The sequence below is a fragment of the Homarus americanus genome, unplaced genomic scaffold (genome assembly GCF_018991925.1).
Source record: "Homarus americanus isolate GMGI-L3 unplaced genomic scaffold, GMGI_Hamer_2.0 scaffold48354, whole genome shotgun sequence".
Classification (NCBI taxonomy): domain Eukaryota; kingdom Metazoa; phylum Arthropoda; class Malacostraca; order Decapoda; family Nephropidae; genus Homarus; species Homarus americanus.
Genome location: NW_024723833.1, coordinates 7,398,460 through 7,412,216, shown reverse-complemented (window position 1 = coordinate 7,412,216; position 13,757 = coordinate 7,398,460). Strand labels below are relative to the sequence as shown.

General features: G+C 35.7%; 1 protein-coding gene across 2 annotated transcripts in view; it reads left to right on the top strand.

Annotated features, from left to right (window-relative positions):
- LOC121863849 (nicotinate phosphoribosyltransferase-like) overlaps positions 1–12,802 on the top strand; it is a 43,693-nt gene extending 30,891 nt beyond the window's left edge. For both annotated transcript variants that reach the window (XM_042362733.1, XM_042362734.1), the window contains 5 exons: positions 328–452; positions 1,263–1,406; positions 1,703–1,839; positions 3,714–3,842; positions 11,427–12,802. In XM_042362733.1, coding sequence (XP_042218667.1) covers positions 328–452; positions 1,263–1,406; positions 1,703–1,839; positions 3,714–3,842; positions 11,427–11,504 — 613 coding nt within the window. In that variant the 3' untranslated portion in view covers positions 11,505–12,802. The remainder of the gene's footprint in view (positions 1–327; positions 453–1,262; positions 1,407–1,702; positions 1,840–3,713; positions 3,843–11,426) is intronic.
- The last annotated feature ends 955 nt before the right edge of the window (positions 12,803–13,757 follow it).

Genomic DNA, 13,757 nt, shown 5'->3' with positions numbered 1-13,757 from the left:
TACTTCATTCCACATACCTTATGATATACGCTTAAATTTAATTCTAGTTATATATGCTGGGACACTATATGGTAAGCGTAAAGTGTTTCTTTCAGTTTGTGGTCTCATACCAAGCTAATGAGTGTGTGTCACCTAGTCATACTGGAAGACAGTGGAGAGGTTTTTGGATTTTTACCCCCATTAAATACAGGTGTCTGAGGAACATGATTAGGAGGAACTGGTGACACTTGTACCATTTGACAAGTGACGTAAGTGTGAAGTCCAGCTGCTGATAAAGACTAGACTTTGTTGTTCAGTGAGCTAACTCTGTCATATCTCTCTTTTCAGGTTTGATGTTGAATGGTTTGAACACTTATCAATAGTGGCAAGTAATGACATAAATGAAGAAACCATTATCAGTTTAAATGAACAAGGACACAAGATTGACTGCTTTGGTATTGGCACTCACCTGGGTATGTGTTGTAATATCTTTATGCTTATTGTTTGAAATTTAAGCTTTCGTTTTATACCGAAAACCTCTCTATACCGAACTAGCTACTCGCCAATTATTTCAGTAGAGAGAGGTACAGTAATTCTGTATTTTCTCCACGTACCTGTTGTCCTGTCTTCACCTCACTCACCACAGGGTGTTGTCCTGCCCTTACCTCAGGGAGAATGATTTCAGAGCTTCATGTTCAGAGGAGAGGTAATAGTTTCATCTCATTATACCTCTCTCTCAAGTGGTCAAATTTTATATTGGATTCAGCCCAACAACATTCATATCCATGCATAGAAAACTGGGAATGGTTCTCAATTTTACCTTTCTTCAGTAATGGCAGTTAATTCTGACTTTTGGGTTATAGATACTGTAGTTATATTTTGCATGCATTACTGTAGAACCAAAGGTAAAAGTCTGGAGTAACTACAGCTTATATCTCAAACATAGCTCTCAAAATCATTTTACTCACTTCTGGGCTGCATTCCTCAGGTGCTTGGCTTCAGGGGTATAGTGTTATGTCTTCTTTAGCTTTCCTGCAAAGTAAATCCTTGCAGTGAGGCCTACATTGAGGGGGCTTGGATACCAGCTAACACACACACACACACACACACACACACACACACACACAAGTGAAAGCAATCAAATGTTATGCCAGCCACACTGCCTCATTACATACTGAAGGCTGAGTACATAGTATTCATTGTACTGTATCAACACTATCCCAATTGGGTAGCTATGGTTGTGGGACCTTCTTTCAGTTTTCACATCACAGTTATTGTTTCAGTGACCTGTCAGAGACAACCTGCTTTAGGATGTGTTTTCAAATTAGTGGAGATCAATGGGGAGGCCAAAATTAAGCTCTCACAGGATGTTGAGAAGGTGACGTGTCCGGGGAAGAAGTCCGCATACCGTCTCTATGGTGCAGATGGTAAGACTTGTCTATTTCCTTCTGTTTCTCCAAAACCAGTCAGTTAACATGCCAGATTACATGAGAAAAACTTCAACACAGTTTTTATTTAAATACATTATATATATATATATATATATATATATATATATATATATATATATATATATATATATATATATATATGCAGTATTTATTTTATGAGAAAATATTATTTCTTGATGAACTTCACATCCACAATTGTTAAGTACATCTTAAAATTTTCTGCTAAGTGGATATAAGCACTCCCTCGAATATTGAACTTGTGTGATTTGCAGGTCATGCACTCATAGACCTGATGCACCGCACCAGTGAATCAGCCCCAAAATGTGGCAGCAGAGTTCTTTGTCGACATCCCTTCCAGGAGAGTAAAAGAGCCTATGTTAGTCCAGCTAAAGTGGAATCATTGTTTAAGGTAAGTGTGTAACTTTGAATCAGGATACTGTATATGGAATTTAAAGAGATTAAAAAATATATGAAAGATTTTCTTTGTATTTGAAGGAAAAAATTATTTATAGATTACAGGGACTTCAGACACATGAGCATGATAGTTTTGTCAAAGACAGTGCAGTGAGAGCTGAAATATTATAAATAATTCACAATGCTGGAATTTTGGGGAATATTTTGTAAAAGAAAGTGATAAGTCTTTCCAGAGATCAATAACATCTCCTGCAGTTACCTATTGTGTATACAGTATGTGGCTAACAAAGTTCATCTAATTGAAGTGGATTATAGGAAGTAGGTTTCTTTGATTGGATGTTGATCTTGTATTAAAAATTAAAAGTACTGCACAATAAACCCTTGCTATTCACGGGTTTGCGATTCTTGATTTCGACTATTTGCGGAAAGCAGATGGTGGCTAGTTTACGTTCCTCTCCTGCAGCACAATGAGTCACCCCCATGCTCCCGCAGCATATTTTCTCCATCATCTCCCTTTGTTTGCACTCAACCATTGCCTGCGACACAGCATCTCTTGTGTTGTGCTCAAAACTTTAGTGTTTCTGTGTGAAATGGCCACTAAAAGACTGCCTCGTGTCAGTGCCGGTGATACTAGTGGAGTGAAACTTGTAGAGACCTTAAAGCCAAGAGAAAACAACTACCAATCACCATAATATTCAAGAAAGAACCAGCCGCTCACCCAGCTGATTCGTCTCCCTCACCTACTCGGACAGCTGTTGTCACCACTCCACCATCCACCTCCCCCCCCACATGCCACCACTCCACCATCCACCTCCCCGCCACGTGCCCCCCACCACCTGCCTCCCCACCATCTGCTTCTCCACCAACCACCACTGCATCACCCTCTTCCAACAGTGATCCTGATGTTCTCCTTATGCTTCAGTAACCAGATTTCATTCTACTGTGCAGTACACTTCCACATGTGAAGGAAAGTAGTATTGGTGACTTAAGTTTTTCATGTATACTACTGTATAGGTATACAGTAGTGCATAAGTTGCCAATTCGTGCCATTCCTTGGAACCAAGCCCCCGTGAATAGCAAGGGTTAACTGTATTCCATATTTTGATGTTACAAGGACTGATCTGAATAAACCTGAACAGAATCTCGTAGTTAGACTAGCAGTAATAAAGGTATCTTCCAGGTTACTTTTTTTCTGTTATTTTTTTTTTTCATTCTTTCTTGTAAGACATTTTGTCCAAGCCGTATTTACCAGCAAGAGATGTAAAGAAGATTAAGTTTCAGTGTACAATATTGTAGTTCTATGGTCACTGTGACTTACATTCTAGAATTAAAGAAATATTCTCTACTGTATGATCAACAACTTCTCATGGGAGATGTCAGAGGAAAAGACTCAAATTTTACCTGAAATAACAATGCACATTTAGTTATAAAAAAAAAAAAATCTATATTTATCTTGTATACTGTATGTTTCCTTCTTTCAGTTCTTAATGATAGCTAGACACCATGACAACAAAAACCTTCATTTATATATTGTACAAACTGTATATATTACCAGTAGTTATGCTTATTCTGGATAAAAGCATCAAGCTTTTGCTCTTATAAACCTTGATCCATATGTGTGATGGTAATTGGTATTAAAGTGATTGGTAAATGTATTCATGGCTTGGGTTGTACAAAACATCGTGATTAGCCTCATTCTTATCCAACTGTCTTGACCTGTCTCTAATGCACAAATTATAAAGCCATTATATACTGTAAGTTCTGTAACTTGCTTCTCAATGATTTTTTAGACTGGTATGTGCATATAATTCATGATGAGATATAACGAAGTGCTGTATCTTAGTTGATATGACCTTTCTTTGATTACAGCTATATTGGAAAGATGGCAAGATTCAGCAGGACTTACCAAACCTGGAGGAGATAAGGGACAGAGTGACGGAGTCGCTACAGACATTGAGACAAGACCATAAGCGCAATCTGAATCCTACTCCCTATAAGGTATGGGAGAGGTGACATAGTATGTAGTAGTAATGTGGTGTGTATGTGTAGCTGTTCTTCCCTTAATGGCTACGCTTATGTTTTATTTTGTGTTGTTTTTATATGTTTTAAGGTCTTATAAAGCTACTTTCCCTGAAATTGATCATCTTTTGAAACATAATTTTGGCATCTACATTGCTGTATTATTTTTGCTTTAGCTTTTATGTAATAACTGTAATGCACTTATGAATGAAGGTATTTGGTAAAGTATGTGACTTTTATGACCCTTCTGTGATATCTTAATTTTCTACACATCTCTGGATAAGCTTGAACCTTTCTTACCACTCTACTGTTTGTAAGTTATTTAAAGCTGTCATGTGTATAATACCTTCATTCTTTTCATTTATCATTGTCCATTAACTGATCCTAAAATATTACCCTCCCTTTTTTTCTTTTGCTATTTTACATTCATATTCCACATCATTAATAGGGAAGTGGAGTAACGTAGATAAACTGATAAGTAGATAGATAAGCATGTCTTAATGGTGAGTAGTCAGATGATCCCCATCTAAACTTCCCTAACCTAACCATTACTATTGAAGCCCAATCCTAACTTCAACTGACCTCAGCAAATGTAACCTAATTTGATCCAACCATATCACATTTTACCTGACCTAACTTAATCTAGCCTCAACTCACTTAATGTAACATAATCTTATTTCCTCTAATTTAATGTAACCAAACTAACCTTATTTTGCCTTAACAAATCTCACTTAATACCTTACCTAACATTAACATAATCTAACCCTTCACAATTAAAGGGGATAAATAGATGCACTGAACCTCGCAAGAAATTAGTAATATAGCCTTGTTAAATGAAACATACTGAATGATGTCTGTCTTATTTTATTTTTATTTATCATTTCACCAATTTTCAGCTTACTACCTAACCAATTGGTTGGACTTTTCTTTGTTACTGTGTTAAGACCTTTATTGACCAGTGTTAGTACAGAAGTATTGGGTAAACAATAAAAAAAATATTAGTATGTTGGTGGCACTAGTATGAGAAGTAACATACCAGTAATGGATCCAGATACTGTGATAGTGTCAGTATTGCTGTGTAATATGTGATTGACTGTTTGTTGTATTTTTTCTTTTAAGTGATTTTTTTTATTATACAGTACAGTAGCTGTACTGGACTGTACTTCTAACTCATAAAAGAAAAATGTTAATTGCTTATTGTCTCTAGAAGCCATTGGGAGAATACCCTTAGGTTATAGTTAAGAGTATATTTAGTCTGATAAGTTTCACAAATTGTGTGTGTGTGTGTGTTTTTATATATATATATATATATATATATATATATATATATATATATATATATATATATATATATATATATATATATATATATATATATATATATATATATATATGCTGATAACCACAAGGAAAGAAAGAAAACACAAGTTCGGCTTTAGGTGTAATTCACATCTTCAGGGGTGAGCATATGCCTAGATACCTACAGTGATTTACTTATATATATATATATATATATATATGTATATATATATATATATATATATATATATATATATATATATATATATATATATATATATATATATATATATATATATATATATATATATATATATATATATATATATATATATATATATATATATATATATATATATATATATATATATATATATATATATATATATATATATATATACTTTTTTTCTTGAATTTTCTTTGGATTTGTCATTGTATCTATCACCCACTTCTTGGTGCATCATTACTTATTCCATATCACTGTTTATAATAATAGCAGTAAAATGAAGTTAAACCATATTTCAGGTGTTCTTTAATGAATTTGACAGTTCTGTTGTTAGAATGGTTATTTGCATGGCATCCTTGCATTTCTGACAAGTACAGTACTGTATAGATTTCCATTCAAATTAATATTTGACATCTTTAACCATGAAGAGATTTTGTTAAAACACTTGATTTCCTGCTCACAGAATGGACTACTGTATAGACCATCGCACAAATATGTAAAGACAGTTTTGGTAAGAGACGTATCAAGCTTAGAATTAGTGGAGTCTGGAGCATGTCTCTCCATAGTTAATTATGCACCTTATAATATTTGCCACAATACTCTACTTTAGCTTTGCTTTAGCTAATCTCTTTGTCTTAATAGTCTTGCTTTAATGGACATTATTTTCTTCAAAGTTTTGGCAGCCAATTGTGTTGCTAACAATCATAAAAAAGTGTTAATGTATTTGTGATGCTTCAGAAATGCATGGACAGTGTCATGAGAGTGGGACAGTTGTCATGACAAGTTTTAGGTTAGTTATGGTGTGGCATTTGTCATGTAGTGTGATGGTGGGCTGTAAGATCATAGCAGCACTGTACAATGAATCTTTACCTCCAGTGCTTGTTGTAAGAAAATTTTCCATATTTATCATTCTGTGCTTATTTTACATGGACATACAGTATTGTGTATGAAAGTGTATCACTATGAGAGAATGTTAAAATGATTTTTCATTCTCCTACCTCCCCCCCCCCCTTTTTCTATGAATCCACTGGATCTTAACATTGTAATCCATAACACACACATGTTCTTAAATTCACCTGTCCCATAATAAATACTAATTTCTTATACATTAATAAATCTCCTTGTTTCTGCACACCTCGGGCTTTTCTTGTGTATTTTTCCATCCTTCACTGATTCCCCTTCTCCTAATCTCTGTTTTTCCTGCTTATGTCTCTCTTTTATGTTCAAATTCTGATATTTCTGTTTGTTTTCTATTTTCTGTTAATACAGTATCTTGTCCTTTCTCCTTTCTCTCATAAATTTTCACCCTTGTGTTTCACTTAATGTTTACAATTTGCAATGCAAAAGGTTCACTGGGCTTCTCATAAATGATATCCATACAACCATATAGACTTACCTTGGAATTATTTCAAACACTGCTATTTGGAGAATGTGTAGAGAAAATTAGGCCACGGTGTTGGACTTTTTTTTTAACTTGGTAATCGGGGATGGTGTTTCTGAGATCATAAAAATATGCTGACTGCAGTAGGTAGAAAGAAGTCCTCAAGATTCACCATTTAAAGCAGTAAGCTCATGAGATTAAATTTAAAAAAAATTATGTTTAGTACTGAAGACATCTTTTATGAAGGAGGTATACAGTGACCAGCGAAGACGATCATACATGAACAGACTCGTTAAATGCCCTGGACAACTGAAAATCATGATGACCAAATTACTCTGGGAGCTTTCATTGTGTTATACCATATTTTGATTATTGAAAATGGAACACTAAATATTGTACACTGTGCTAAGAAAAATAGTACACTGTACTGTATAATTAATTTGAAACGTTAATGATTCTTGTAAAATGTTATAAAATCAGTTTAGAACTGAGGAATGAGGAATGTTGAAACAACTTGAACTGGGTACAGTATTATGATTGATAATGTTGTCTTCAGTATCTGAATATTATTAAATATACTTAATGTAGCCAGTCAGTGAATGCACTCATGTGTTTGTAAGTACCAAAAATATATTTAAGATGTAGTCCTGGAGTATCCCAACTTGGGAATCTTGGCTCAGTCCAGCAGTTAGGCAAAGTTGACAAGATGTTACACCTGTACTAGCATCAACTAGCTAACACACTACTACTTGCCTGAGAGCCCACCATCACATTTAATGGGATATTTAGTAGTAGGTGTTATTTATTTAGCAAATTAGTTTTAACTTTTACTTAGGTAGGAAATCTGTTATCTTTTAAATCTTTAAGCCGACTGTTTATAGTTGTAAGAGTACCTGTACTAATTTCTAGTGTCTTTATATCTGAATTAATTATTTATTTGCTTCTCAGAGGAAGAGAGGTTTAAGCTACAGCAGTTATTTTAGGTTTGCAATTTCAGGGGAGGAGTCCTCAAAACTACAGGTACAGTGAACCCTCACTTTACGCTGTTAATTCAACCCACGGCGGCCCGCGTAAAGTGACAAACGCGTAAAGTGAAACAACATAACATATGGGAATAATTGAAATAGAGACCGGGCCGACCCCCAAACTCCACTTTTTCAGACACAATACCTACGTTGTAGTAAAAATAACTTCTTAATTTTATGATGGTATGCACACACAATTAATAATTAAGAGAAATATCAATAATATTAGGTTTTTTAACACTTACATTAGCAGAAAAGATGGCTGGTTCCGAGGCAGAGGGCAGATTATTGGCCCTCACCTGTATCACTTGTATCACTATCCACCACAGAGGCTTGCAGGGCCTCCTTGTCAAACCCCTCAAAGTCCATATAAGTCCATATCCTCACTATCACTATCATTATCACTATCATTGACTTGGGCTGGCTGTGGTGGGTGGCGGGTGAAGAACTCGGTAATGTTTTGATGACTGGGCGACCTTGTGCGCACCCTGCTCACGCCGCTTACACAACATGGCGGATGGCGGGAGGTTTGGATCCAAAAATGGCGCGGCTCGCCAGCCGCTCTCCGCGTAAAGGGGTACACGCACCACGGAATGTGAGCATTCCGGTTTCGGCAGGGTACCGCGTAAACGTGGAAACGCGGAATGTGGGACCACGTAAAGCGAGGGTTGACTGTATATAAAATTACGGTTTGAATGTGAGTTATGAATAAGTTACTTAATTGTGAAACAAGAGAGGGCATAGATAGGATGGTGTTTGTGTATGGTTAAATGTGTAGTTTAGATGACATTTAGATGACATCAAATTCATCTGACCTATCTCATTCAGACTTTGAGGGACATAACTACTTATGGTAATAGGATTTTTAATCAATTCCAAATTTTGATTGACCTTGGCTCACACATGGATGAACTTAAAGAACAAACTTCATATACTGTACTGTATTTACTTTTACTAGTTACATAAAGTAGAAGATTGATGTTCAAATTGTCTTCAGAAATACAAGTGCACAGGCACAAACTTACACAGACAGCTTGATTGCTGTATCCCTCACTCTCTGAGTTGGGTGTAAGTGACAAATAGTACATAGGTGTACAGTTTGTTTACATACCTGTATTAGAGTACGGCAAATCCATATATGTAGTCAACAAATCTACAGGTTGAAGCCTAAGGGCCAGGGCCAAGACTCATGACATTGAACCGAGTTTTAGAATTTAAATATTTCCAAGACTGGAATGTTATTCACTTTTATTCTGGGCTTCTACAGGATAACCACTTGGTAAGAAAGGACCCTAAAAAGCAGAAGGCTTAACAGATATACTGCTGAGCATTACATGTGCACTTTGATTCATTCATTTGATTTTTTAACAATAGCTATAAGATGCTAAAACGCAGCAATAACTTTCCAGATCCAATCACCCCACAATACAAAGTGTACACTGCATTTTTTTTCTGATACGAAAGATAGCAGATTATTATTTTGTGATTTTGGATTATGTTGGGTGCATACTGCATTTATGCAGTCATTTATCTTGCATTTCAAGGGTGTTTCTTTGCTTGTGACCCATTGATTATGGGTCAGAACCACCGAGCACTGTGAAAAGTATATCCAGCTGTGTAGACCAGCTTATCTTTTACTAGATAATTTGAATCACAGGAGGCTTATTTCACGTGATGATTAGACACCCTAATGCTACCTGGGAGTATTAAGTTAGGTTAGGTCAGGTTGGCAATAGGGTGTTTAATCATCACGTGAAATAAGCTGGAATATTTAATATACAAGATGAGGTGTTTGCCCCTAGGCCATTGAGGGACTAGTTAAGATCCTGAGAGGGGGTTACTTTGTTTTGGAATTGTAGGACAGCAGATTTTCATGTTATCTGTATATGTACTTTTAGAAGTTTCTTGCATTGTCCATTATGTCAGTTGTTGAACATATAAGAATCATTCAGGGTTTTAAAGCTATATGGCTAGAATTGGGTCCTTCAGTTTGGGCAATTTTGTCATTTCTGTACTGTTTCATCCAATTTCACAATTGATATTTCTTGTAACTAAAGATAAAAACATAAACCTAACAATTTGATTTAAAATAAAACACAAAACTAACAAACCAAAATAGCATAAAAATTTCACTGAGGCTCTACTTTAATTAGATATGTTCACCTGGCAACTGTTGGGAGATTATGGAAAAGTTGCATTCCTGAAATACTGATAGCGTTTTATTGGCTTTCCAATGAACAGGTAGGGTATGGTGGCTAAGACCCTTAAAGCCATGGGAATTCTGGGAATGGTATATGAATAATGGTTTGTGTTCTGGTGGCATTCTAGCAGCTTGTGGGGGTGCAAGATGTTTTCCTGTGAGGCCTTAGGCACAGGGAAGATGAAAAGTGTGATGTGCAGCTGTGTACTTGTGAAACTTATCTCAGTACACTATAAACATAAAACTTTGTGGTAAAAAGGAAATCATGGTCAGGTAAATATGGTTCTTGTGAAGCTGCGAACATTTTATGAAACTTTATAGCCGTAAGTGTAAAAAATTGAAAACCCCAGATATCACAAAACCATGTGAGAAGAAGCATCACATAATTTAGTTTGATGCTTATATCATGTTGCCAAGACCATTTCTAACTTAACCAAATACGTAAGGCTAAAATGCTTAGGGATGAAATGTTCACAACTGAATTTTCAGTTCATTCACTCATGAGATTTATTGCAACTCATGCACACACAAACAAACACACACACACACACACACACACACATGCACATGCACTTAGAAGTACAGTACAGTAAGTCCTCGCTTAACGTCGTGGTTCCGCTCCTGAAAACTGCGACGTTAATGGAAACAAAATTAATGGAATCGATTTTCCCCATAAGAAATAGATAAAATACAGGAGTTACGTGCCCCAGTCTCCCTTTGCCCCATAGAATACATTACATAAATGGAATGGAATTTAAATAGAAAATAGTATATATTTTATACATGCAAAAAGATAAATAACTAAATCATTTTGTATTGTACTCACTGATGGGCGATTTAAAACCTCCATATTCGTAGCCAGGCTAATGGACTTACGTTGCTTCTTCACAACACCAGCATCACTAGCACTTGATGGGTGCTTGGAAGCCATTTCAAATGGATACATTACAGTATTTAGAGCAAATACACTTAAGCATGCACGTATACTGTGGAAGCCCAACAAAGACTAGGGACGCTGTGATGCTCTACGAGAGAACGTAGCGCGCCAAGATGAGAGAGGGTGATGAGCTGTACAAAGTAGTCCGTGACAACGTTATACCGAATCGGCGGGACATTGTCCGAATCATGGGCATCTAAAGAGTAGCGACATTATAACGAAACAACGTTGTTGGGGGTAAAGTTAAACAAGGACTTACTGTATTCTAATTGATGTTGATGATTAGCTTTGTTTTTGTTTTTATATTTTGTAATACAGTATTTATGTAACTGCTTTTTCAGCAGCTTCATTTTATATAATTTATCATTCCACTTGTTGTTTAATTAGGAATTGAAGTCCTGAAAAAACAGTCATATGTTCAGATTATTAATTACCTCTCATTAAAAATTTTAATCTTAAAGTTAAACAATATGTGTGTAATGTTTTCTTTTCTAGGTTGGAGTTACGGACGACTTGTACAATTTCCTTCATGACCTGTGGCTTCAGAATGCCCCCATTGGTGAGCTGTTTTAGTTGTTATACATGATGATGGCAGTGTGATGTGCTGCCTGTAGTCACAACACTAAATTACTGAATGTCTTAAAATCAGAGCTAAGTTACATCTTTTGGGCCATATTCCATACGTAAATTTTGAAAATGATGTAGCATTGATTTGCTGAATACTTCTCATCATGAACTATTGAATGCCTTAGAGAAACTTTTAATTCATAACTCTGAGGACTATGGTCCCTTAGTGCTAGTAATTAGAAACTTACTTTTGTAATAGATTTTTTTTTTATAGAATACTGTGTGTGGGAATCATTTTTAATTATTGTGCAAACAATATTTATAGTTTTATTTTCATTCACTGACATTATGCAAACATGTTGTCAAGATGAGACATTAGTGAAAGTTGCCTTTAAGTTCACATTTGAAAGATTTCACAGAAATAGAAACTTTGAAAAGCAAACCACATTACAAAACAAAAACTTGGATTAAACAACACTGTTTTGGCACCCACTAGCTTACTCTTCTGCTGCTGGTACAACACAGCTGAAGAGGATAATATGTATTGGGTATTGCAGTTGTTTTGTCAAAGTGTATATTTTATAATAAGGTGCCATTTCCTTGCAGCCCTTGAATGTGCACACCCAGGCTTTTATGGTTTTCACAGTAAACACTGAGGTCATGTTAACTTCTGGTAGTCTGAAGATTGTTTATTCTCCCACCACCACCATTGCTCAATAATGAGGCATTAGAAATCAGTTTGCCTTAAGATCTGGGACTTTGACAAGTCATGATACTACTCAACTAATTCTTTCCACTGAATAGACTTGTCTCTTTTGAGAGTACAGTATCATAAACCATTTTCATGGTAACAATGCCCTTAACATCCACCAACCTGGATCCATTTGATGTTATATGCAGATTCATAGAAAGCAGGGAAATTGTTATGGTGAGTGAGTGCTGAATTGAGTACTCATTGATTTTAGAAGATCTGTGGTCCTCTACCAATGATTCATTTTTCCTTGATATTGAAGCTAATGGCACAGGGAGTAAGGAGAAGAGAGTGAGTTGTTCTAATAGTAAATTCATATTCTTGCTCTCACAAATTTAGTTCAGCAATATTCTGGCACTGAAATAAGGTACAAAAAAAAGGTTATTTTATGCTATTGCATTGGTATAAGCAGTTCTTAATTAAATGTTCAGTTATAACAACCATAATTTTTTTTCATATTATTACAGTATAGTCTCGGTTTATGCGGTCACTTAAACCCGTGGAGGTCCGCGTAAAACGGGAAACGCGTAAACGAAATAACAGAACATATGGGATTAATTGAAATAGAGACTGGGCCGACCCCCCAGACTACCCCTTTTTCCGACACAATACGTACGTTGTAGTAAAAATAACATTTTAATTTTATGATGGTATGCACACACAATTAATATTTAAGAGAAATATCAATAATATTAGGTTTTTTAACACTTACGTTAGTAGAAGAGATAGCTGGGCTCACGGGGATGGGGGGCTGGTTCTGAGGCAGAGGGCAGATTATTGGCCCTCACCTGTACCACCTGTATCACTATCCACCACAGAAGCTTGCAGGGCCTCTTTGTCAAGCCCCTCAAAGTCCGAATCCTCACCATCACTGACTTGGGCTGGCTGTGGTGGGTGGCGGTTGAAGAACTCGGTAATGTTTTGTTGACTGGGCGACCTAGTGCGCACCCTGCCTGCGCCGCTTCCCGCGTAAATGATGGAATGTACCGCGTAACTAATAATTGCCGGTCTGGCCAGGTGCCGCGTAAATGACCAACCGCGTAAAGGAAATCCGCATAAATCGAGACCATACTGTATACAGAAAAATATGTGCTACCCAGTACTTAATATTTAATAGGAGATTGTAGTTATATACCAGTACACCTTACCATATCTTGATTAATGTTAATATTCACTGAAACACAAGGCAACTATTATTTCAATTTTTTTTTAATCCAGATTTTTATACCCACTGACATGGGAAATATTCAAAACAGAATTTTTGACATTTATCTTAGGTTTATAGTTGTGTAGACACACATCGCCAGAACCTAAGATAAACCTTTCTGTGTGAATACAATGGTTTCTACAATTATGTGAAATCAATTATTACCAAAAGATTTTAGTTTTAATGAAGGAATAATATTTTTAGCAGAGCAACAAGTTTGTATGATAAGGAAGTCTTGGATTAGAATACTGTAACTGTGACTACAGTATTTTATATTCATATTGTTTTAAAGACTTTTTTG